Source organism: Corvus moneduloides, chromosome Z, assembly GCF_009650955.1.
Source record: "Corvus moneduloides isolate bCorMon1 chromosome Z, bCorMon1.pri, whole genome shotgun sequence".
In the NCBI taxonomy this organism is placed as follows: Eukaryota; Metazoa; Chordata; class Aves; order Passeriformes; family Corvidae; genus Corvus; species Corvus moneduloides.
Window position 1 is genome coordinate 22,492,458 of NC_045511.1, and position 23,593 is coordinate 22,516,050.

General features: G+C 43.0%; 2 protein-coding genes across 30 annotated transcripts in view; one reads left to right on the top strand and one right to left on the bottom strand.

Annotated features, from left to right (window-relative positions):
• PIAS2 (protein inhibitor of activated STAT 2) overlaps positions 1-7,055 on the bottom strand; it is a 30,617-nt gene extending 23,562 nt beyond the window's left edge. For 8 of the 11 annotated variants that reach the window (XR_004237646.1, XR_004237648.1, XR_004237647.1 and 5 more), the window contains exon 1: positions 7,036-7,055. Coding sequence is in view for 2 of the 11 variants with exons in the window: in XM_032097033.1 (XP_031952924.1) it covers positions 4,298-4,321 (24 nt within the window). In the remaining 9 variants the exon portion in view is untranslated. Of the gene's footprint in view, positions 1-4,297; positions 4,405-7,035 lie in introns of those variants that run through there. The other 3 variants (XM_032097033.1, XM_032097032.1, XM_032097030.1) reach the window with 2 other exon arrangements.
• A 3,167-nt stretch (positions 7,056-10,222) lies between these two features.
• KATNAL2 (katanin catalytic subunit A1 like 2) overlaps positions 10,223-23,593 on the top strand; it is a 29,257-nt gene continuing 15,886 nt past the window's right edge. For 3 of the 19 annotated variants that reach the window (XM_032097037.1, XM_032097044.1, XM_032097051.1), the window contains exons 1-8: positions 10,223-10,370; positions 16,705-16,850; positions 17,234-17,400; positions 19,431-19,473; positions 19,883-20,006; positions 20,985-21,080; positions 21,591-21,689; positions 22,508-22,585. In XM_032097037.1, coding sequence (XP_031952928.1) covers positions 10,320-10,370; positions 16,705-16,850; positions 17,234-17,400; positions 19,431-19,473; positions 19,883-20,006; positions 20,985-21,080; positions 21,591-21,689; positions 22,508-22,585 — 804 coding nt within the window. In that variant the 5' untranslated portion in view covers positions 10,223-10,319. Of the gene's footprint in view, positions 10,371-10,713; positions 16,526-16,704; positions 16,851-17,233; positions 17,401-19,430; positions 19,474-19,882; positions 20,007-20,984; positions 21,081-21,590; positions 21,690-22,507; positions 22,586-23,593 lie in introns of those variants that run through there. The other 16 variants (XM_032097043.1, XM_032097050.1, XM_032097057.1 and 13 more) reach the window with 13 other exon arrangements.

A 23,593-nucleotide genomic window follows, 5' to 3' on the forward strand; every position in this document is an offset into this window, starting at 1 on the left:
ACTTACAGCAGGCTAGAAATGGGTAATGCTGGTAAAGAAAAACAACCAGTGTCCTGGGATGGTTGACGATCTCTCCGCTGAATGAAAATGTGTTCTCAAACTGATATAACCATGGATAAAGACATGCAAGGCACAGGGAAAAATGAAGATGCCGTTATTGAAACCTGTGTCAGTAGTACAGGACAGCAAAAGCAGCTCCAAAGAAAACCACAGTCAATGTAAATCATAACCACCAGATCCTAAGTATTATGGAGATTTTCCTTTGCACTGCCTCTAGCCTGGCTCCACAATTAGGAATTAGCTCCAAAGCTGCATGCACTTTATAACAGCAAAAATCTAAAGTCAAACAAACACAAATATTTAAGACATTCAAAACAAAGTATGGCCATTTCATTGCAGCCTCCTTTTTAGAGTACCCTAAACTCCATTATCTCCTTCCTCTCCCCATCACTATATCTCAGCACAATCAGTTAACTGTTAATGATTTTACATATAACAAACTTTTAAAGTGCCCCGATAAACCTCAGTGATCTAGAATAGTGACTGTGAACCCATGGACAACACAGGAATTTTGTGCAGATACAAGGTAACAGCACATTATCACAGGTTATTAGGAGTATTTTATCTGCACTTATGTTATTTAATACACTCAATTTAACTGCAGCCTACGGATCATTACAGAACCAGCAGCAACTTGTCGATATCTATTCAGTCCACCATCTTAAGTTTAACCCAGGTCATCACGTGGAATTTCATTTCTACATCAAATACATAAACTGGTCGGCATATACAATACAATGATATTAACACAGATAAAATAAAACAGTGTTTGGCAGTGAGCTTGAGGAAGACACATGAAAACAGTTTTCAGCATTTTCTTGTTAGCAATTTAGCACTAAGCACTGCTTCACCAGGTAAATGTGAGGCAGTCACTTACGCTGTCATTCCAGACTGGAAAAATAAAGCAAGAGGAGTGGAAAGACACCAAGTCTGGCATGAACAAGAGATCCAATATATAAAAGAGTGAGAATTCTGTATTCTAATATGGTATCCAAACCACACTGCTCTTCCCAGTTTGAATCATGTGACTTCAATACCCAGGTGTGCAACAGCAAACAGTAAAAGTGGGACCTACTTCCAGCATTTATAAACCTGATTTTCCAGTAAATTTTGTGCAATCTCTCCTGCCAAAAAGGATATATTAGCACAATTCCATCTCTTCTCAATCAAACGAGTTTTTACACAATGGCTCTGAAACTAGTGTCACAAATTAGTTTTGGCACAGGCATAGCCACTTGCCTATAAAGAGCCCTCTTTTTTGCCCTACAAAGATGACACTAACAAATGACTTCAAAACCTGATTAAACACAAACTATGTGACTGATGCTTCACCTTCTAAACTACTGATCCGTTTCAAAGACTGCATGCACTCCACATTATTTGTTTCCAATTTAGACTCAGGACACCAGCAGAAACACAGAGGACCCAAAAATACTCTTTCAGTAACATGTAACTGATCCTCTTATCTGCAGTACTTTGTTGAGATTCAACAAGCTTCAAGCCAAGTCTTGGCTAGTTCAGAATCTGTTGGGAGCTGGAATCGTTTTCTCACAGATTGCTCTCAGAAGGAGCTGTAGTTCCCCACTTCTGGGCCAATTCTGTTCAAAAATGTGTTTACTCGTCATCTCTGGCCTCCACACCAGACTGATGATTCTGTTCCACATTCGCCTCTGCCTGTGTAATACCTTCAACATTTACTGGGCTGCTCTGGAGAGGGGATCATGGATAAAGGTATGAGTCAGGTTTAAAAACACATATGGGAACAGCAGCTCTGGAAATGGTATCTCAAAACTAACTGTATCTCACAACTAGACACAGGTGTGCTCTCCACAGCTTCTCAGCCACTTCCTAATACTCCAGAAAACAGTGATCTACAGAAATTAATAAATATTACTAGTTAATAAAAAGCTTAATCATGATGGTCCGGAAGGGTAAAGCTTTGACCAGGCATTTTCAGCGGTATCTTGAAAAGTAGCAACTGTGGTTAGTTGCATCCAAGTCCTTTGACAAAACTGAAGACTTGCAAAAGGTCTGATGTAACAAGGCTTCTTTCAGTCTGGTTTATTTCACTACAGCCTCTCAGTTATAATGCTTGGATCTCAGCTCCACAGAATTTTTACTGTGAACATCCAGAGGATGCCAGGGATAGTCCTAACAAATATTAAAATGCTCCTCTGCCCTGAAAAGAAAAAAAAAATGCTGCTCCTGCATGTTTCCCTCAAGAAACAGGGTTTAAGAAAGAACTCTGACCTCCTGCCTTTAGTCAGTCCTCAACAAATTACCAAAATGAATTCCACTCTCAAAATGAGCCCAAGTGGCCTTTCATAAAGCAGGTAGAGATGACATACTACAGGAAACTGCAGTCAACAAGAGAGCAGCAAACAATACTGCCATAAAAACATTCAGTACGTTAATCTATAAAACAGCCATTTCAGATCACACCTAAAGGTAAATTCACAAAATCCGCTGGGGGTGAGGAAATCTCTCTCACCTTTGGTCAAAAGCAGGAAGATTTGGTTGTCTGAAAAAAAATTTAAGCCTCAAAACCAAGTGCCTGGTATTCAAGCAGGCACATTCAAATGCATCTTCAAATGCAAAAAGAAGAAAAGAAAAATTCAGCCAGGGCCTTGCAGACATGAAGCAGACAATTACATTCTCTTCCAAAAAAATACATAGACCTTTCCCAAAACAGGTCATGAATTATTATCAGATGGATGCTGAACATTTAGAGAAGCTCCAGGCTAACAGATTAATCTCACAGGCACTCCAGTTTACAATTAAGATGAATGGGAACATCAAAAGATATGCCTTCAGACTTTTTTTTTTAACTAGTGGCATCTCTTCTTTTGAGTGATGAAAGGGCAGCCCAGCAGTTGGCCTGAAACACAGTTCCCTTTTCCCTCCATATTTCCTGTATTACTTCTATCTATGCACCTCAGTTGCTTGTCAATTTCAAAGGTATTTATGTACCTTATTCCCTGGGGGAAACTATCAATACTTAGGGATGTACAGATAAGCGATTACAGGGCTTTGGGAGAGACAGACCACAACTCCAGCTCAAGATTGCAGAGGAAGAGATAAAGAAAGAAGAGTCACCCCTGGCACAAAGTTTACACTGGGACTTTAGCCAAACCCTTTGAGACACCTTGGAATGAGGGTTACGAATGGGTGAGAACACCGAGCAAGGAAATGTGTAAACACAAACACATCTAAAAGGGAAAAAACCCCCAACAACACAAGCACAAAAAAATAAGCCAACAGTTCCTAAACCTGAGACAGAGCACTGCTGTCTTCAGACAAAGAAACTCAGTTCTTTCCACTATATTTTTATAAGTGAGCTCCTCAGCTGCACTACCAGTGCTAGTGCTGGAAGAAGCCTCAGCATGGGAAATTCTCTGGCGATTGCAGCACACTTCCCACTGCAGGTCACACCAACACTAGCTCTTCCTCTCCACTGAAGGCCAGCTCACAGTGGTTCCTATTTAACCGGCTTTTATCCCTCCTGTAACAAAGTCTGGAGGGGGGGGCGGGGAGCGGCCTGCACGCGGAATTCCCACGAAGAATTCCACTTCTGCAGGTGTGGATGCTGCTGAAGGATAACCTCCTCCTTCTACACAAAGGTACCAGCAGATTGTTCAGGAAATAGGAGGAAAAGCACAAACTATTCAGTCAGCTCTTTGTGTACACACCTTAGCAAAATGAAAGGACACACGCAGCACACACCCACTCCGACTGCTACAGAGAGTCCACCACCACAATATGAAAGATAATGAACCGAAGATAAAACACGTCTGAAAAGCAGCACTGGGTTTCACGCTGGGCAGGCACAGCTTTCCCGATTGGAAAGCGGTCCACGGATTTCCAGAGATTCCACAGCTATCAGCATTTTTAGCAGCCCCGTGGTTATTCACCGCCCTCCCTTCAGCTGCACGGGGCGCGGGGCCCAGCAGGAGCCGTGCGAGCCCGGGGGCCGCTCGGCAGCGCCGAGACGGCTTTAAAATGTCCGAAGGAGCGGGAAGAACCCCCCCGGCGGCAGCAGCAGCAGCACAACCCACACGGCTGTGTGGACAACCGGACACTGACAGGGAGGGTCTCCCTGGGAAGACCCCACCGACTCCCGGGAAGTCGGGGCGGCCCCGCTCCTTCCCTCCCTCCCCTCTCACCCCGGGGATGGCGCGGGCCCCCCAGCACCGACATCTTGCCCCCGCCGGGACCTCTCTCCCTCCTTCCTCCTCACCCGCAGCTCCTCGAAATCCGCCATTTTCTACCCGCCGCCGCCGGGCGCCGCCGCCACCATCATCGTGCACCCGGAGCGCGCTCCCGCCACGTGACGGGGAGGGCGGTCGGGCGGGAAGGACGGCAGGGAGGGGCGGGGGACCTGAGGGGAAGCCCGTCCGGGGTGGCATAGACACACCGGGAACCCTCAGGGGAGACCGGCCAAGGGTGGCACGGACACACCGGGAACCCTCAGGGGAGACCGGCCAAGGGTGGCACGGACACACCGGGAACCCTCAGGGGAGACCAGTCCATCTGCACACACGCACTCCTGTAGGTACCGCCGCAGTTCCACGGGGCTCCTGCAGCAGCTCCGGGCTGTGAAGAACTCAGGTGGTCCTGGAAATTATCCCGGAGGGATCACAAAATAAAGATGATCTCTCGAGATCACCCAGACCAAACTCCTGACAATGCAGGGTCACACAGGAACTCGTCCAGGTGGGTTTGGAATGTCTCACAGAGGGAGACTCCCCGACCTCCCTGGACCCCCTCTACCAGAGCTGTGCCATCTTCAACGTAAAGAAGTTCTTCCTCATGCTGAGGTGAAACTTCCTGTGTTTTAGTTGTGTCCATTGCTCCTCATTCGGTCGCTGGACACCACTGAAAAGAGTCCTGCGCCATTCTCTGGACACCTGCCTTTGAGACGTTTAGCTGCATTAATGAGATCCTGTCTCAGTCTCCTCTAGGCTAAACATGCCCAAGTCTTGTAGTCACTCATGATAAGACATGCTCCAGACCCCTCATAATCCTTGTGCCCTCCACTGGACCTCTCCATTAGCTCCTTGTCTTTCCTTTACTGAGGAGCCCAGAACTGGACACACATGCCATGTTTCCTCCCCTCCAGGATTAACACTCTGCTTTTTAACTGAATTGTTCTATTAAAAAACAAACCAACCAAACAAAAATAAAACAGAAAAACCAACCAAACCAGCAAATCATAGAATAAATAAAACATAATCCAGTTTGCAATTGAAGTGGATTAAATAGAAAGCTTGCAGTTTTACAGCCGAGTTTATCCACCCAATCAAGAGCACTCATAATTTGTGTTATAATGATGATGCAACACATTTTATTAATAAAAAATGAAGGGAAAATGTCACCAGCAGTAAGCTTCAAAAACTGGATAATGAGTTTCCCGCTGCAAGGGAAATGTTGAGACATTTACAGAAAAATAAACATCGAGATGCAGCCGAGAATATTGTTTTCAAAAGCAGCCAGAGATCATTACCTAGTCACAATAATTACCTACTCACAATATTCAGTTTCATCGGCAACTTGGCTGTAAAACCAAACAACCGATTTATTGCAATAAAAAATAGCAAAGACTCAGCCAACAAACAGACAAGCAGCCAACACAACCCTAACAAGAAGATGAAGAGACACTGGAAAAGAAAAGAGGCCTGAAATGCAAAACATATTTGCTCGTATTAACTGAAAGGCAGCTAGTTTTGCACGATCGACACATCCAGAGCAGCAACTAGAAGAGTAACTTATGGGCCAAGGGACACGCCACCTTGGCAGCAGGCTCTGCAAGGAGGGATGCTGGCAGGCAGTTTTGGGAACAAACAGCTGAGCTTTTCTAGAGGATACTGATCCCTGCCGTACACACTAGCTATGGGCACTTAATACTGCTACAAGATCAAGGAACTCCACAATTAACATCATTAGCTGCAATTCTGCAACAGCTTTCTGAGACAGGCTTTCCTTTTTATTTACTGTTTCCTCCAAAATAAACCCTTTGTTGTGCCAAAGTTTTTCACTATAGGCACAGATACCTAGCCCTCGGCACAAACAGCTTCTTTGCTTGGTCTTAAGACACCCTGGAGATTTAAGCATAAGGACTTCATTAATTTCAAACCCCTTCTGTTAGTCAAAACCAGGAATCAACAGGCTAATAAAACATGCCATCTGCCACACCACTGCATGAGTTCAACTCCTAAGTCCATCAAATGCTCATTTTTCCTTCCAATGCAATACCAGACTAAATGGGCAAGCTGCAGGTTAGACTCTCTTAGATCATTAAAGCATGACCAGACCAAAGCATTCTCTTTTGTTCTTTTAGCAAACCCTCAAGTGTTCCTTCCTTCAAACACACAGGGAAGGACATCAATGTTCAAGCTCACATCAGAGCCAGGCACGTCTTTTCTAGAGTACAATCACCTCTCACTTCATAACCACATCTTTCAACCTTTCCATTCTTCTCATCCTCAGTATCTGCGAGGATAAGGGCAAACATTATTTTTATACACCTCACATGCGTAGGATAACAAGAGTTTACATATTAGCTTTCCCTAATATTTTTACTGAAGTGTTCCTTCATCGTATGTTCTTTTTCTCCCTCCTTCCCTTACAGCCTTTCTACTACACATCTCTGGGGCCCTAGCCTCCCAAAAAGAAAAAAAAAAAAAAAGCCCTTCTTACTTTTGGTCCTCCTCAATTTTTGTCTTAGAGCACAGGCATTTCCTCTCCCATTCCATTATCTCCACAGAAAAATTTCTTTCAAATCTCCCTCTTCTGTTTTTCCAGTAACTAGAATTAATCCCCCCTTTTGCTCTAGTTCTTCAAAATCCTGCTGTTTCATGAAAACTTCTCACACACACACATCAACTCCAGGCTTACACTCCACGGCTACCAAGTCATCTTAGATAAATTTCAACATTTCCAATATTTCTCTTTCCACCATACTTTTAAGAAACCTACCTCAAATGTCAGAGATTCTTCTGGGATCTGAAACCTTTGCTTCTTCTTGCACCTCCATCTCCGATACCCCTTTCTTCTTCTTCTCCTCCTTCTTCTCTCTAAACCTGCTGCTGCATTTCCTAAATCATTTCCCAAGCTCTTCCTTTGAGTATTTTCCAAATTTTCAGTGAAAGCCTTAAAACTTGGCCCAGCATCAGCCATTGGAGGAGACCTTCCCCAAGACAGCCAGTGGATACTCCTATCTCCCAGGATATCACCGAAGCAGTACCTGGGGTTTTTGTCTTCCCTAATAGGCTCTAATTAGGGTGAGGAACGAGCCTATAGGTGCTAAGCAACCTGCCCCCTAAATTGAGGCTTGTTAGGGGAAAAAAAATAGTCTGGTTTCAACCTTTTCTAGTAATATTTCTAGTGCTATGCACAGTATGTCCATACAAGCACTGCCTGTTCCCACAGCTGCGTTAGCTACAGAAAGACATCTGAACATCCAAATAAACCCTCCCAGCCTTCCACAGACGCTGCAAAAAAAACCAAACCAAACCAAACCAAAACAAAAAACAAACCCCAAAACAACAAACAAAACAACCCTACAGCTGCTCACAGGATTGCAACAAGTGCTCTTATCAGCATTATACCTCATCAAACCCCTCCTGTGCTGCTTAACCAGCTGCTAATAGACAACAGAGTGTGAACTGCAAGCAGGGATGGGGCTGGGGTGACTGGGTGGAAAGTGGATTTGTTTTGTGTGTGCTGTGTTTAAAGGAAGGAATTTTATGAGGTCAGCCTTAGGCTCCTCCATCATCTCTGATATCCCACAGACATGTACTTTTTAAGGTAACATTATAAGGGAATGGCAAAAATATTTAAGTGGTAGTCAGTGCCTAAAACCTCTTAGTGCGAGGTCTAGAGCTGTGAAAGCACAGAGGCTTAAAGACACCCTTAATCGTGCTGCTGACATTACAAATGTGGGCTCTGGCTATAAGATAAGACACTGTTGAGCTGGGTACTCAGGTTGGACGGGGCTTGGAGTAACCTGGTCTAGTGGAAGATGTCTCTGTCCCAGGCAGGGCATTGGAACTGGATGTCTTTAAGGCCCCTTAACAACCCAAACTATCCTGTGATTCTCTGATTCTGCTTATTGGAAAGAAATCATTTATGTAGCTGCATTGTATCTGCACTTTCAATGCAGCTGTTTGGCGAAACAGAGTTTGGATGGGACATAATCTTCTGTCAAGGCATATGATGAATATAGTTATATGTAACTACGTTGATGTCAGACTTAATAGACATACTAAAGTTTAGAAAAATCCAAATTATAAACCTAATGTGTTCTTTTATATATAGATATACGCATTTATATATTCAGTTTTGATGAGGAAATATTAATTTTGCCTGGCCATCCTAACATACCAGGGTGATACACCTATATTTTGGTTATAAGCCCAAAAGCAAAATATTTAAATTTTGCTATGAAGTTGCTTACTTGATCATTATTATTTTTATCAAATTATGCCTATTGACATAGGCCTAGATTTCACAGTCTTGAACACAGCCTCCCTGACTGTGGGTGAGCATTTGCTTCCATGGACAGTTTTTGTAAAAATTACCCTCAATTTTTGTTCAAAGGATTTGAAGTGTCTCTTTTTCCATCAAAACTATAGAAAGCCACATATGAGGGTACCACTAGCCCTTGAACAGTAATGATGGAAAACTCTCCAGTCAAGCACAGTCCTGAACCCAGGCTATTTTCCCAACAGTGATGAACTTGGGATGGCTTGAATCCTAACTTCGATTACAGGAACTTCTCTTTCAGAGCCATAAAAAAAGATGCCCACAATCATGGAAAAAAAAGATGTGTTACCCACTGTACTGCTACATTAAGGCCAAAAAATTAAGCACAAGTTCTAGTAGGTGGGGACCTAAGTTAGTTAGAGGGACATCGATCCACTTGGAAAAAACTCCATGATTTATGGAACAAATGTAATAAAAAAATATTTGTGTTAAACTGCATCCTTGGCAGGATGAAAGTATGTTGCATTTCAGCACAACTGCGTGAGCTGTGAGCACACACTCAAGCCTGTGTTGGCAGGTATCAGATTGGGAAAGTCTTAGAAAAGGGCTGGGGAAACATTCCAGAGTGGGAACAGAGTGACACCAAAAGGACAAGGCCGTATGGGGTACTGGCGGTTATACTGAGGAATATGTTTGGAGGAAGAGCTGGATATCTGAAAAAAACCAGGATATCTGTTTTTGAGGATGAGATGCTAAGCAAGTGTGGTATAGAATCCCAGAATGTTTTGGGTTGGAAGGGACCTTAAAACTCATCCAGTTCCATGCCCCTTTCCACTAGACCAGGTCGTGTTGCAGGGATGTGAGAACCTGGTCATTACTCTGCCCAAGACCTGAGCAGCTGTTGGATTTGGGAACAGGGCTGATAAAAGCCCTTCCCACCAAGCTGTTGGGTGCTGTGCATGTATCCACCAATCCCTCTTCCCATTGTGCAGGAAAAGCACAGGATTCCTCACAAAAGAGGAGTCTGGGGAGGGGTCCTGAGACTGAGTTTTAGGTTTCGTCTTGCAGGATCATAGATTCTCCTCCAGCTGGACTGAAGCTGGACCATGTCCAAAAGGCACAGTTCACCCCTCCAGTAATTCACACGCTGAACCCAGGAGGCTGCAGCAACCAGGCAGCTGAGTTGTACTCCAAAAAGAGCGCTTCTCACAGCCCTGTGTTCCCTCACAGTGGTGGTCTCCACTTTAATGCCCACTGGCACGTCCTTGATGTGAGGGGTAGACTGCACTCTGTTGCTTCTCAGGCACAGCTTAGCTGTGTGGGAGAGCTGGGCATGTTTAGCAGTGGAGTGAGCTGGGCTGTGCCGATTCGGGTTATTGTGGCTTGATTTGGCTTGCTTGGGGTGGGGTTGGGTTGGATTGGCATGGTTTGGGTTGGTTTGGCTTGTTTGGGGTTGGTTTGCGTCGTTCTGGACTGTTCCGGGGCCAGACCACTGAATCCCCTCAGCCCGAGCCCCCTACCCAACCGCCCCCCACTCCGCGCCACCCAGGCGAGCCCGGCGCCCATTGGCCAGCGCCGCCTTCCGCCCACCCTGCTCTACTCGTCATTGGGCAGACCGTCAGTCAATCTTTCACCTTCCGACGTTCCGATTGGCTGCGCCGGGGAGGCGGGGCGCGCCTGTCCCCCGCGGGGTCGGCGGGGTGCGGGTCCGGGCGCTCGGTGTGCTATTCCGGGCGGCGTTCCCGGTAGCATTCCCGGTGGTATCCCCTGCCGCCATGGAGCTCTTCTGCCAGGCGCTGAGAACCACCCGCCAGGCGAGGGAAGCGGTGAGAACCGGCGGGGCGGGCGGCTCCGCGTCGCGGTTGCGCGTCGCGGTTGCCATGTCAACGGGGGGGCGGGGCGCTCTCATGCGCGTTGGGGTTGGGATTGTCATGGCGGCGGGGATGGGGCTGGGCATGATGGGCAGGGACGGGGGTGGATCCCGCACAGCCCCTTTCTGAATGGTTCTGGAGCAGCAGGCACGGCCAAAGGAGACAATCCGTATTCCTTCCTCCCCTGGTTCTTGTTTCAAAAAGCCACAGCTATACTGCCCTATCCCTGGAAGTGTTCCAGTCAACGCTGGACGGGGCTTGGAGCAACCTGGGCTAGTGGAAGGTGTCCCCGCCCGTGGCAGGGGCTTGGAACTGGATGGTCTTAAAGTCAATTCCAACCCAAACCATCGTGTGATTCGATGATTCTGTGGTTCTTGTCCAGAAAGCCCAAAACCCGCAGGATTTTGAATTTCGTAACCTGTTCTTTTGCTTCCATCTGCTGGTTAAATTTTACCGGAGTGAGAGAGGCTGCAGGGATGCTAAAAGCCTTTCCCGTAAGGCTGTGGGGGCTGTGCATGCATACGTACACCAATCCCTCTTCCCACTTGAGAATGAAAAGTACAGGATTCTCCACAAAAGGGGAGTTTTGGGAGGAGTCCTGAGACTGAGCTTTAGGTATTATATCAACCTCTTGTAGAATCATAGAATGTGCTGGGCTGGAAGGTACCCACAAGGATCATCATGTCGTAACTCTTGGCCTTGCACAGCATAGCCCTGAAACTCATACCATGCTTTTGAGGGCATTGTCAAAACACTTCTTGAACTCTTGCAGCCTTGGGGCCATGCCCATTGCCCATTCCCTGGGGAGCCTGTTGAGTGCCTGACCACCCTCTGGGGGAAGAACCTTTTCTTGATGACCAGCCTAAACCTCCCCTGACCCAGTTCCATGAAGTTGCCTTAGGTCCTGTCACTGGTCACCAGAGAGAGAAGAGATTGGTGCCTGTCCACGAGTTTTCTCTCCTCAGAAAGTGTTAGTAGGATAGCTATATTTACCTAGGAGCGGGATCCTCCAGCACAGTTTCTTTCTGAGCTCTAAAATAGATTCAGATCTCAGCCATTGAGAATGGAGCCTGAAGGCGTGGTATTGAAACAGCATTAACATGCAGGAGGAGGAGAGGAGAAAAGGGGACCTGATTTTTAACCTCACCAGTGGGGATTTGCATGGCCTTCATCCCAAGGATGGTGCTGGCTACTAAATGCAAAAACATTTGTGGGATTGGGAACTAGAGGGCAAGAGCTCTTCCCTGTTAGCTGTGTCACAGGGTTTGGTTTGATGTGCTTTTGGTAAACTGGCTTCTCCATAGCCTTTTGGCAGGATGGATTTGAAGATAACAGTCTATATTTTGGGTATAGAGAAGAAGCAGTAATTTGTGTTTCACAGAGGAGCAGAAGTTTGGAGACTTTTCTTAAAACTAGTGACTTGAAGAACCACCTGAAGCTGCCAAGAGGGTTTTTGGATTCTTGTTCCCAGTCATAGGTTCTATGGTGAGCTTGCTGTATGTCTTTAATTATGAAAGCTCATTATAAGCCTTGAAAAACTTTGGCAACTTTATTGTTTGTAGCAGCCTTGTATAATCTGGAAGAGAGAAGAGGGCAAAGCGCCCTTTCTTTGTCCTGGGAAATTCTATTCAATGCAGCCAAGTTATACATTGTTTAAAACTCACCAGTTCCATTCTCTGCTTGTGTTTCTCAAAAAGTACGGTCAGCAAGCCAGACAAGAACTGAACATTCAGCCTTCTGAAAAGCCTGTCAAGGCTGCAAATATCCAAAGGGCTATGGGGAAGTGAAAGCTGTGGGAATACAGGGTGGTGGAGGGAGGAGGAAAACTAGGTGAGCCCATCAAGCCTATCTGTCCTGGCACATGGTGCCAGCTTCATCTTGAGGAACCCCATACTGTCAGCATCCTGGGATCCCAGAGACAAAGAGGGAGAGGGTTCTGCGTGTGTATTACAATCAGTGCTTTCCCTGTGTGATTTTACAGCTCTCTGGTTGCCTCTTGTCTGAATTCCTAATCTGAGATCCTTCTGAATGCATCCTGGCTGCCCCAGTTGGATGTACTTAGAGTGCCTACACTAAAGCAGAATAGCTCTTATTCCCAAGCTCCTCAGACCATGATTTACTCTTGAAACTCTCTATTTCTCATCCTAACAAACATATTCATGCAGAATATATAGGGTCAAATGATAATGAAATGTTACTGCGTTAAATTAATCTTTTATTAGGTCCATTAATTTCAGGAAATTACACAAGAGGCTTGGTTGATTTATAGTATAAATGCATTTTAGTAAAAGGTGTGGAAATGACTAAACAAACAATTGCACCTAAAGATGCAAACTCTATTAGAGTTTAATTTAAAATGACTCAAAGAAAAGGAATATGTGCCACTCTTTTGTTAGGCTAGAAATAAATAAAATAACACTGTAAGTGTTGAAGCTAATTAGTTAAGCGCCCAACTGTTTCGTTTTTAAAACAAGATCACATTTAAGTGCCTTAAGGTTTTATTAATTTCATGGACACCAAAATCCCCTATAGTAATTGAAAATTTAATTACCTACATTTTTCTGTTCTTTTAAGAATGGAAGCTTATTAAACTTTAAACATTTAAACATCTATTGAAATACCAGTGGCTATAAACAACATGCAATTCTAAATACTAATTAAAGAGGAAGGCTAAATCACTATAAAGCTAAACTGAATTTTAAGTAACTTTGCACTAGTAAGTACTCCTGGTTTTTTTCATGCTGTGTAAGATTTGCCATTTCCTCTATAAGCACAGCAGAAGCCCTGGGCAGTGTTAGTATCTGCCTGTACTGTGGCAGGCACAATTTTGTGGACGTAAGTGCAGTGGGTCAGTCCCTAGAGGATAAACTGGAGTTCAGGACAGCAGACAAGGGTGGGCAGAGAGCTGTTTTAAGGGAACAGATAAAGCTGCTGGTGACACTTGTACAGACAGAGGTTCATCTGCCTCATGGAAGGAGTATGTGCTAAAATCAGACTGGTGAAATGCAGGAAAGGGATTGGTGGGACTGGTCAGGCAATGATCCGTGTGCCGCTGGTTCACCAGATTCATACCTTAGTAAAAGTTGCATGTTAAAAGAGCCTTGATTTTTCTTTGTTTTATAGAAACCTCACAGAACTGGGCTACCAGAGATACCTTTGTTTTGTTTTTCAGGTCCAACCTAATGCAAGTCATTGTCAGTGGGTCAACTGATTTACAGCTTTGTTAATTTTCTTTGGACACATGTCTGACTTTTCAAAATCAGCCATTGCTGTTTGCATTCTTATTAACATACATTAAAGACAGAATTAACCTCTCAGTCTAAACTCTTCTCATTTTTAGATGGGACTCTTTTGGGATGTAAAGGTTAATTTTTCCTTCTGCTTGGTCAGCACAACCAGAAGAATACTGGCATGTCAAGGTTGAAGTAGGTGGCTCACATGCAGACACAATGTTATCCTACATCCGAATCAAGTCTGTACTTAAATCATTTGAGATGCTGCCAATCACTGTATCACTATTTATACTAGAACTTAAAATGCTTTAGGGATAGCAGAAATAACCCAGGGGGATGAACAGCAGCAGATGACATGCCAGAACACAAATTCTTTTCAAGGAAAGTTCCAAGCATGGATCATGAACCCTGTCAGTCCATCAGGAAGAGGCAATTCCTCTCTTGTCAGAATATCCATGCTTATTACATGAAACACTTGGTGTGTTTGTCTTCTGGGGCAGCCACTGTGTTTGCATACTGTGTTTTAAACATTCAGTGGTAGCTGTAACCTTGCCCTTTGATATGTTAGCAAACACAACAGTTAATCTTCCTCAGCATAAACCTTAGGAGCAGTTGCATTTTGAAGGATGTACAGGTGGGATTCTCAGAAAGTGATGACTCCAGCTTCCTTCTTGCACGTCCAGATGTGTTTTGGAAGATTCAGGTCATCCAGGAGAAATGGTAAAAGGGCCACAATTCAAAATCTTTTTTCAACCACCAGCACCTCAAAAAATTTAGAAGGAAAAGACCCTTTCATCTCAGGGTGTGTGTGTTCTCTCTTTGCTCATAGCAGTTCTCAGAATTGGTTCATTTCTTGTAGCACCTCCCAGGAACCAATCTGCTTCATTCAGGAGTTACTGATCTATGAAACATTTAAACAGCACTCTTTTCTCCCCAAAATGGTTCAGAAAAACTGTCTTTGTACCGCCACTGAAATGGTACTGTAATTTCCTTTTGGAAGTACTCTCAAGAGGGTGTCTAGGGTAGTAAAGGTAGAAGGGGGTTATGGTTTCTTCACTTTTCCCCAGCCAGGTTTAGCCTTCATTCTAGAAGGCCAGAATGAAGATTCTACGAATCTTTTTTGCAATATGTGAATTGCAAATACGCTTTGACTCTGCTGGAGACGTTAAGAGCAAATCCCAGCTCTTCCTTAGTCGTGACACTAGATGGCCCCACGACTGAAGCAAACGTCCCAGGAAATACCTGCTGTACTGCAATACCTTTTCTCTGATCTACACGGTACTTTTTACAGGCTGGCAGGTTTTATTTTAAAATAAAACAGTAGCTGATGGTCCTATAACAAGTGTTGAAATTAGCAGTGGAAATACCATATGATACCCAGTGCTGTGGACAGAGCAGACACAGCAGATAGGTCTAACCTAGTGAAGGAATAGTTCATAAAGAGGTAAATTGGTTTTGCACCACCCAAAAAACACCTTTGATTTTTGGAATAAATGATTCTCTAGTATCAACAGTTTTCTGTAATGATTGCTCTCTCTTCCAAGTGACTGGAAAGAATAGAAAAATAGTCTTTCTGTGTGTATATTTCTTTTGCACATCTTTTGGGATTTAAAAACATCAGCCTTGGTCAGTAGTAGTTCCTTGGCATCTCCGTGTGCCAGGCACAGGCAGAGAGCAGCACAAGCCTTTGGATACAGATGGTGGGGCTCTGTTGGCAGTATGAAAAGGACAGAGATCTGTGTGTTTCTTACCTACAGGCAGCACTCTTGGGCTGGGCTTTTTCTTGGGGGTGGATGCAGGCTCTGCTCCATTGGGATAGAAGGGAGGGAAACTGGGGGAATCAAGAATGAATCAAGAAGTAGCAGCCTGTGTAGCTTTACTGTGCAGTGTGATCAGGGATATTTGTGTGTTGTGCAAGCAACAGAAATTGCTGCTCTTTCCCTGTTCATTGAGTAAGTGCCACTTTTTCATGTTCACACTGGGTCCTCATAAGTAATCACAGAATCATAGGAAAGACAGAATATCTCAAGCTGGAGAGGACCCATGAGGATCATCGAGTCCAACTCCCAATGCCTCCCAGCCTGAAAGAGAAGGGAAATCATTAATTTGCCTAAGTGTGTGTTTGGCCATACGTGCCTTTTCTGTGGTCACAATTTCGAGTCCCAGCGAGGCAGACCAAAGGCAACATGCTGATTTCTAGAGCTCTCATTGTAGCAACTTCTGTTACGACCCTAAAATCTCGGGAGTTTTCTGCAGACACTGAGCATATATGGCATATTTCATCAGAGTAAGGCTTTATTCCAGCATCTTGCATGATTTCTGTTTCCACTGCCCCTGTTCCTCTGCTTGATATTGCATCTGATACTCTCTCAGATGAAGCTTCACTGAATGAAGACAAAAATGTTTTATGCTGCCTTGTTTTTATTGCTGAACCGTTTGTGAATGAATTTGGCTTCTCCAGTCTGTGCCAAGAAGTCCATGGGACTGACTCCATATTGAAATTTCTATGTGTTGAGACCTGATTTTGGTCACTCCTGTGTTAAAATTGTGCAAGTTTCGTGTTATCCCAATCCACTAATACTTCCAGTGTCTGCGTTTTATTTGTCGTGTTTATATATCAAGGCCTATGAAATGGGAGGTGTCCGCAAGTGTTACAGCTGGTCTTTGTAGTAGAGTCATGCAGATCCCAGACCTGTTCTCCAGCCCTCCTTCTCCAGGCACTCAGAGAACAGGTTTCTGGTTGCAAGGGAAGGACACAGCCAGGATGGAGCACAAGATTTCCTTGTACAGCCCATGAAGCATTGAGGTCTGCAAGAGTCCCACCCTGAAATTCACAGCAGCCTGAGCATGTTGGGAGCCATAACCATAGCAAGGGAAGTAAGTTATTTGTTCAGCCTTAAAGTAATTTTCTCTTCTCTAGCAAAAGGTTTCTACCCATCCAGTAGCCCTGATAATGTGTAAGAAAAATTAGATTGAAAACCACTTTCCTTGTGTTTATTAACAGTGAGTTGTTTTACAGTTCTTACATGCTGTTGTCTTAATTTGTTTGTTTCCAGAGGCTACATTTAGATGCTGTTTACAGCAATAAAGAGAATATTACATTTGATCTAGAGTTCTGTCTTAATTCACAGGAGGAGATGCGAACAGAAGCTCGTCGGAAAAATCTCCTCATTCTAATTTTGCATTATTTAATTGAGGAAGGGTATGTTTTTTAATAATAGTGCTTCACCCTTGTGGGATTGTGTGTATCTGACCTGCTGTACTGCATCTTTCTGTCCTCTGTTGGCTGAAAGGGACAGTGTGGGTCTTTGGGTTGATGTGAGAAAGTGGTAAATGACTATTACATATCCTCACAGTTTGCTTTGCTAAATTGTTTCAGTTTCTGGAACAAAAATGCCCTGTATAGTTTAAAAATACCTTAGATCAACCAGCAAAGTTTTTTTTAAAATAGAGTTTATACTTTTATAAAAATAGGATTGTGGACAGGTTAAAGATACCATAAACTTACTAGTGCTATTGTTTGCTTCTTTGCTCCGAAATCAGAGTTTTTTATCTTTGTTTGTTTTGGTTTTTTTTAATTACCAGATATGTTGATGCTGCAAATGCCCTGGAGCAAGAGACAAAATTGGGTTTACGTGGCTTTGAAGTTTGTGACAACATTGATCTTGAGACAATTTTGATGGAATATGAAAGCTACTATTTTGTAAAATTTCAAAAGTATCCTAAAATTACCAAAAAGGTCCTGGACACCGGTATGTGGCTCTGTTCCAAAAAGAAAGCTTTGGTTTCCAAAGTCTAAAGCATGTATTTCCCTGCTGTGCTTACAGCCCTTGTCCTGTATATCAGCATTTAATGTTCCAGCTCTTATAATTACAGATCTGTAGTTCTAGCACATAAGGCACCAGAATTGAGAGATGTGGCTTTGAGACCTTCTGCTTTTCCTTCTTTCTTTATATAAAGGAAACTAGAAGGTGGCATTTTTCTGTCTTTTAAAAGCTACATTGGTATTGGAAAATGTCAGCTAAGCACAAAGCATTATGGCAAAAATATATTTATCCACTTTCCTCTCATGGGGAGAGAATAGTAAGTGAATGATACAGAATAAGGCAAATCAGAATATGAACATACTGTTATGACCCTGAGAGCCTGAAGGGGTTTGCACTTGAGCACAAAATGTAACTTGGAGAAGCCATGAGAACAGCTATGTGAGAATAACTGATTAAGAGCTTGAAGGATATAGGTTTGGATTAGACATTAGGAAAAATTTCTTCATGGAAAGGGTTGTCAAACCCTGGCACAGGCTGCCCAAGGAAGTGGTGGAGGAACATCCCTGAAAGTGTTCAAAAAATATTTGGATGTGGCACTCAGAGATGTGGGTCAGTGGTGGCCATTTCAGGCCTAGGGGAGTGATCGGACTCGATGGTCTTAGAGGTGTCTTCCAACTTACAGGGTTTAGTGATTATTTGCATGAAAAAGGGCATGTACATCTACAACATATGGATTGGTGTTAACACAAAGAGGAAGAACAGCCCTGCAGGACAAAACAAAAAGGACTTGTTATGAATCAAGAATGAAAATGTATTACAAAGAATTTTTTCACATCGTAGTCAAACTGAGCAGTAGTCAAGACTGAATCCATGCCCTGAGTGAAAAAAAAACCCCAAAAAGTCACTCTTGGACACTTGAAAGCTCTCATTATTCTTTTTTTCGGCAGTAAAGCTTCTCAGGCATGGAGTACTCTGCTATTACCTAAGCTCAGATTTGTGACCATGCTGGCAGGGAGGCATCATCCTTTTTCCCTGAAGCATAAGCCTCTTCTTCTCTTGCGTGAAGTTTGCCCTAAATTGTGTGCATGGCCAGACTCATATATCTAAACAAAATCCTTGGTGTGGTGCTCCTTCCTACTGAATTCTTTGCAACACTCTTGGCAAGTCCTACAGAAACAAGCTGGTCGTTTCCATGCTGAATTCCAGTTGGAAGCATTGTAGATACACCCACAATATTACAGGCTTCTCCATGAGCTCTGCTGCCCCTAAAGACAGCATGCTCCCAAGCTCCTTCAGGGAAAGAGCTGTTTGGGAAGGATTATTTTAGGCAAGTGTGTGAGAATCATGAGTGGAAGAGCATTTTACAGAGAACACTGAAAGGGGACGTGTTTTGGAACAACCAGGGGCATGCTGGTAGCATACAAACCCTTGGCTTTATGAGTTCACATCTGGGCTTTGAGAGTTTGACATTTTGTGAAAAAAAGCTATATTTTGACAGAAATTGTTTCAAATCGTATAAATGCAAAAGATAATATAGTTTGACAACCAGCATTGCAATGTGGCATTTATTCTGTCTTGTTATGTTGAACATGATTCCTCTTCAGAGGAGCAAGGCAAATTCATATTTCCCAATTCAGCAATGAAAAAAATTATTAGCATTAAATAAGCATTCTGTGTGATATATTAAATTATTGTACTTAATCTAATTTTGGGTAGCGTCCATTTTACCATGAACATGATACTGGTTTTAAAATGTAAGCAGAGAAACCAAAGACTGAATGAGCTAAAATGTAACATGCTTAAAGCAAAACTACTCTCACCAACACCAGTTTGTTTTCAATAAGTTTTTTGCAAGCTTGCAGTGCTTTTACTCACACTGTTCCCGTTTATGTGTTATTATTTCCAAGGTCATTAATGTGTGCTTGAAAATATTTTTAAAGGGGAAAAAAAAAGGTTCAAATTGCCCTTTTTTATATCCTTAATTATTTTCCATTTTAATATTAATTTTGCCACAGCAGAAAATAAACAACAGCTGAGAAGTGGGGGAAGAGCAAAAAGGTAAGAGAAATGTGTGGGCTATTTTTATGGGCAAAAAATTTTCCCAGTAAAAGCAATATGCACAATGGTTAAAATAATGTTGTAATACCAGGGGAGTAGCAAAGCCTAGAGCCATGCTTCTAACTGTGTGGAGCATTTCTTCTGTATGTGTTAGAGGAAACTAGAGACTCATTTCTCAAATGGAGAAGCTGACAATTTACAGAGCTTCTGCAGTGTGGATAAAGCGGTGGGGCGTGTTTGAAAAAAGCAAGCATTGAACTCTGCTGTGATTGAAATTAATGCCATAACTTCAGTGGAAGCAAAGTTAGCCCAGAAGTGCTTTATTTGACAGCTCTGGTTTTTAATCTTTTGGTATTTTGAAGAAAAAGGAGAAATTCTGGAAGTCTTGCATTGTTTTTCTTAATTCTAGGACAGCAAGTTCTTCTCAGAATGTACCAAGGGTCAAACAACAGACAGTGCAACGAGCAGTGTCAAAAACTTCACCTGGGAGTACAACAGAACCTAAATCCTCCACCAAAGGGAGCCCCAGACAGGTTTAAACAAGTTTTATCTTGGCAGCAGTACAGCTGAAATTAATGTGATTTTATCTGGGGAGTCTATGGGCAGCAAGAGGATGGGAGTTACACGATTAATATTTGTGCAACTAATGGGTTTTACTGATTATGTCATTTAAGGGTGCAAGACTTCAAGAGAATTTCTGGCTGTGAGTTGGGGGGCAGTCACAGGCAAAAATTAGAGGGAAAGGAGGTATATAATTCAACGTACACTGAAAGCAATCAGGGTTTTTCCATTAATACCAATATATTCATCCTTTAGTGCCAGAAAGCCAAACAAAGAAGTAAAGAAAAAAGCCTGGTATCAGTTGTAAGCATCTTCACAGTGCATAAGTTGTTTGAGACTGGGGGAGTGATTTGGCTCTGTAACGCTCGTGTCTGAGAGTCTCATTTTGGTAAGATTGCTGTGAAATCTACTTTATTATCATCCCTTTACAGAGGGTGAAGCAGGAACAGCAGGTTGGTTGGTGGGCAAGCACTGGGTCTACTGCAGATTTTTTTTATGGGCTTGGCTATAATTCTGCACCAAGAGGAACTCATCTCTGACCTGTTGTTACCCCTAAAAATACCCCAAAACATTACCTTTTGGATTTTACAGCAGTAACTGCTGTGAAGTGAATACGTAATCCTAAAATAGCTCCTCATTTCTGAGTTGACATGCTGTGCCTTGTACTTGGCCTGTCATTCCCACTGTTCATAAGTATTGCTTCTTATGTAAAATGCAGTTTTCTGCTCTGTACATGGAATAACTTCTCTGCTGAGCTCCAGAGCCGTGGCTTTCACTGCTGTCACCAGTCAGGTGAAGTCTAACTAAATGTACAGTGGTGTTTGAATGATCGGTATTACTCTTGGAACTTCATCTAGGCCTATATGAAGAGATGGGATGATACCTATAATGTAATATCTTCAATTCATCTACTTAGCAACACATCTGTTTTAAAATGCATTTTTCTTTAGAATAGTGATGGTGCAGATACTCTAGATCAATCTGACTTTGGTTTAAGCATCTCAGGAATCCGCAAAACTGGAGTGGACAGCTCTCACCCAAGAAAGGTTGGTGGAAACCTGGTGTGTGGTTTATCAGAGAAATATGAATGTAGGAAAAAACCCACAAAGGTTTTCAAAAATATCAAATGGTAGGGTTTTCTGTCTGTTTTTATATAAAATGTTTCTGTATAGTCAGCTGAAGGGTCAGTTTTATAATTTGGGTAATAATTCTTTGCATATGAGGCACTTTTTGCATGAAATACTATTTAAAACATACTCAGGGAGGAATATTTCTTTTTTAAAAACCCGGTGGTAAATAACTATGGTTGAAGATAAATTTTGAATTCCTGAATGAGGTGATGAAAGGCTCTACAGTTAAATTGTTGAATTGACTGAGTTGTGTGTTCTGTCCCCATTGCTACCATGGGTTTTGTGTCAATTTTTGCCACAATTAGGACTGAATATGCAGTAAGGAATCCCACTGCTGTAATTGAAAGCAAAATTTAGTCCAGTGTATTTTTAAGAGTAGTGGTACCATTGTGGTAAAGTCTACTGTAGCATTTTTTTCTCCTTTAGGGCCAAATAATTGACTTCCACAAGATGATTCAGGATGCTGTCAGAGTGTCACCAGATGGAATTCCCTTGAACAGCCTTAATTATGATCCAGACCCATCAGTAAGTTTTCTGTTCATATTTCCATCCAATCAGTATGAACTTGAGTTTTGCGTAGCCAGGAACAAAATAAAATACTACAACAATGTTGGTTTTGTTCCCAAGTGCTAAAAAAGGGCTTATATTTCTGAGAGGTGTATTTCCTCCTTGAAGGGACAGTCACACTTGATAGTGGTCTAATTTGATGACAGTTGTTTACTCTGATTGTGAAAGCAGGCAACAAATAAAAAGGATACCTTATGATGAAAAAAAAAATAAAAATAATTGCAGACACCTGCAGAACTTCTGGGGGTGAAATTCTGGTTCCTTTCAAATCAGTATGTCTCTAGCATTCGCCTCAGCTGAGTTTACATACACTCTAGCATTTACTCAGCTGAGTAAACACCAGAGTTTAGATGGTTGAGATAAATTCTGTGTTAATGCTCCAGACACAAACCAGAACTTCTCAGAGAGTGCATCCAGCGTACATGGTGCTCGTCTGCCTGGCAGCTGCTACACTGGAAGAAACTATCCAAAAAGAAAATGTCACAAATCTGTGACCTACAGTTACATTTTTCCCTGCTCTTAATGTATGTAGGGCATATTTAGGACTATAAGTGCAATAAGAAAGCTGCTCATTTTAATGTTGATTCAAGTTAGATTCTGTCAGAGGAAAAGATGACTTACTGCAAATATTGTTTACTTCAAAATTTTTATTATTACCCATATTTCTGCAGCTTTAAAAGTTGATATTACTATGATGTATCAGTTTTTTAAAAAATATTTAATAGTTTTCTAAAAATCCTTGCAGTCTGACAAAAACTTATGTTTTTCTCTTTCAGGAACGATTATTGAAACCACTTAGTGCTTTTATTGGCATGACTGGTGAGATGAGGGAACTTGCAATGGTTGTAAGCAAAGTAAGAGCAGATCTCCACGTCATTTGTAGAGAGATGTTGATTATCTTTATCAACTGGGAATGCTATTTGTTTCTTTCTGCTGTCACTGATAGTGCTTATTCCTGAATGTGCAAGTTATTTTTTTCTCCATGTAGCTCCCCAACAAGTAATTTCTTTACATGTAGTGATGTTTCTTTCTGATACACAATAGGAGGAAATAATTAAGGCCATTCCTTTCTAATGGGGAACAGGTAATTTAATCATGCTGGGGAGACTGTCATGGCTTTCCTCTTTGCTCTTAGTGCTACAAAAAATGTACAATACTTCACTTAAAAGAGAGATTTAAATACGTTAGCTAATACCAACTATTATCTAATGTTTTATCTAGCTGTGATCAGATGGTGGGAGAAACCTTGATTCCACCCTTTGGTTGAAGTTTCCATTCAAGGCCTAGGGCTGTAGTCAGTGTGGATGGTGTGCCAGTATCACAGCAGTATCTGGATTCTGAATGTATCTACTAGATGGCATCTACCAAAATTATTATTAAACCCTGATATTCCAGCTTGGTTTAGAATCAGAGAATCATTTAGGTTGGAAAAGCCACCTAAGGTCATCAGGTCAAACCATTCCCCCAGCACTGCCAAGGCCACCACTGACCCATGTCCCCAGGTGCCACATCCACACGGCTTTTAAATCCCTTCAGGGATGGGGACTCCAACACCTCCCTGGGCAGCTGGGACAGGGCTGGACAGCTCCTTGAGGGAAGAAATTTTCCTTAATATCCAACCTAAACTTCCCCTGGCCCAGCCTGAGGCCGTTCCCTCTCCTCCTGTCCCTGTTCCCTGGGAGCAGAGCCCGACCCCCCCGGCTGCCCCCTCCTGTCAGGGACTTGTGCAGAGCCACAAGGTCCCCCCTGAGCCTCCTTTGCTCCAGCCTGAGCCCCTTTCCCAGCTCCCTCAGCCGCTCCTGGGGCTCCAGCCCCTTCCCAGCTCCGTTCCCTTCCCTGGACACGCTCCAGCCCCTCCATGT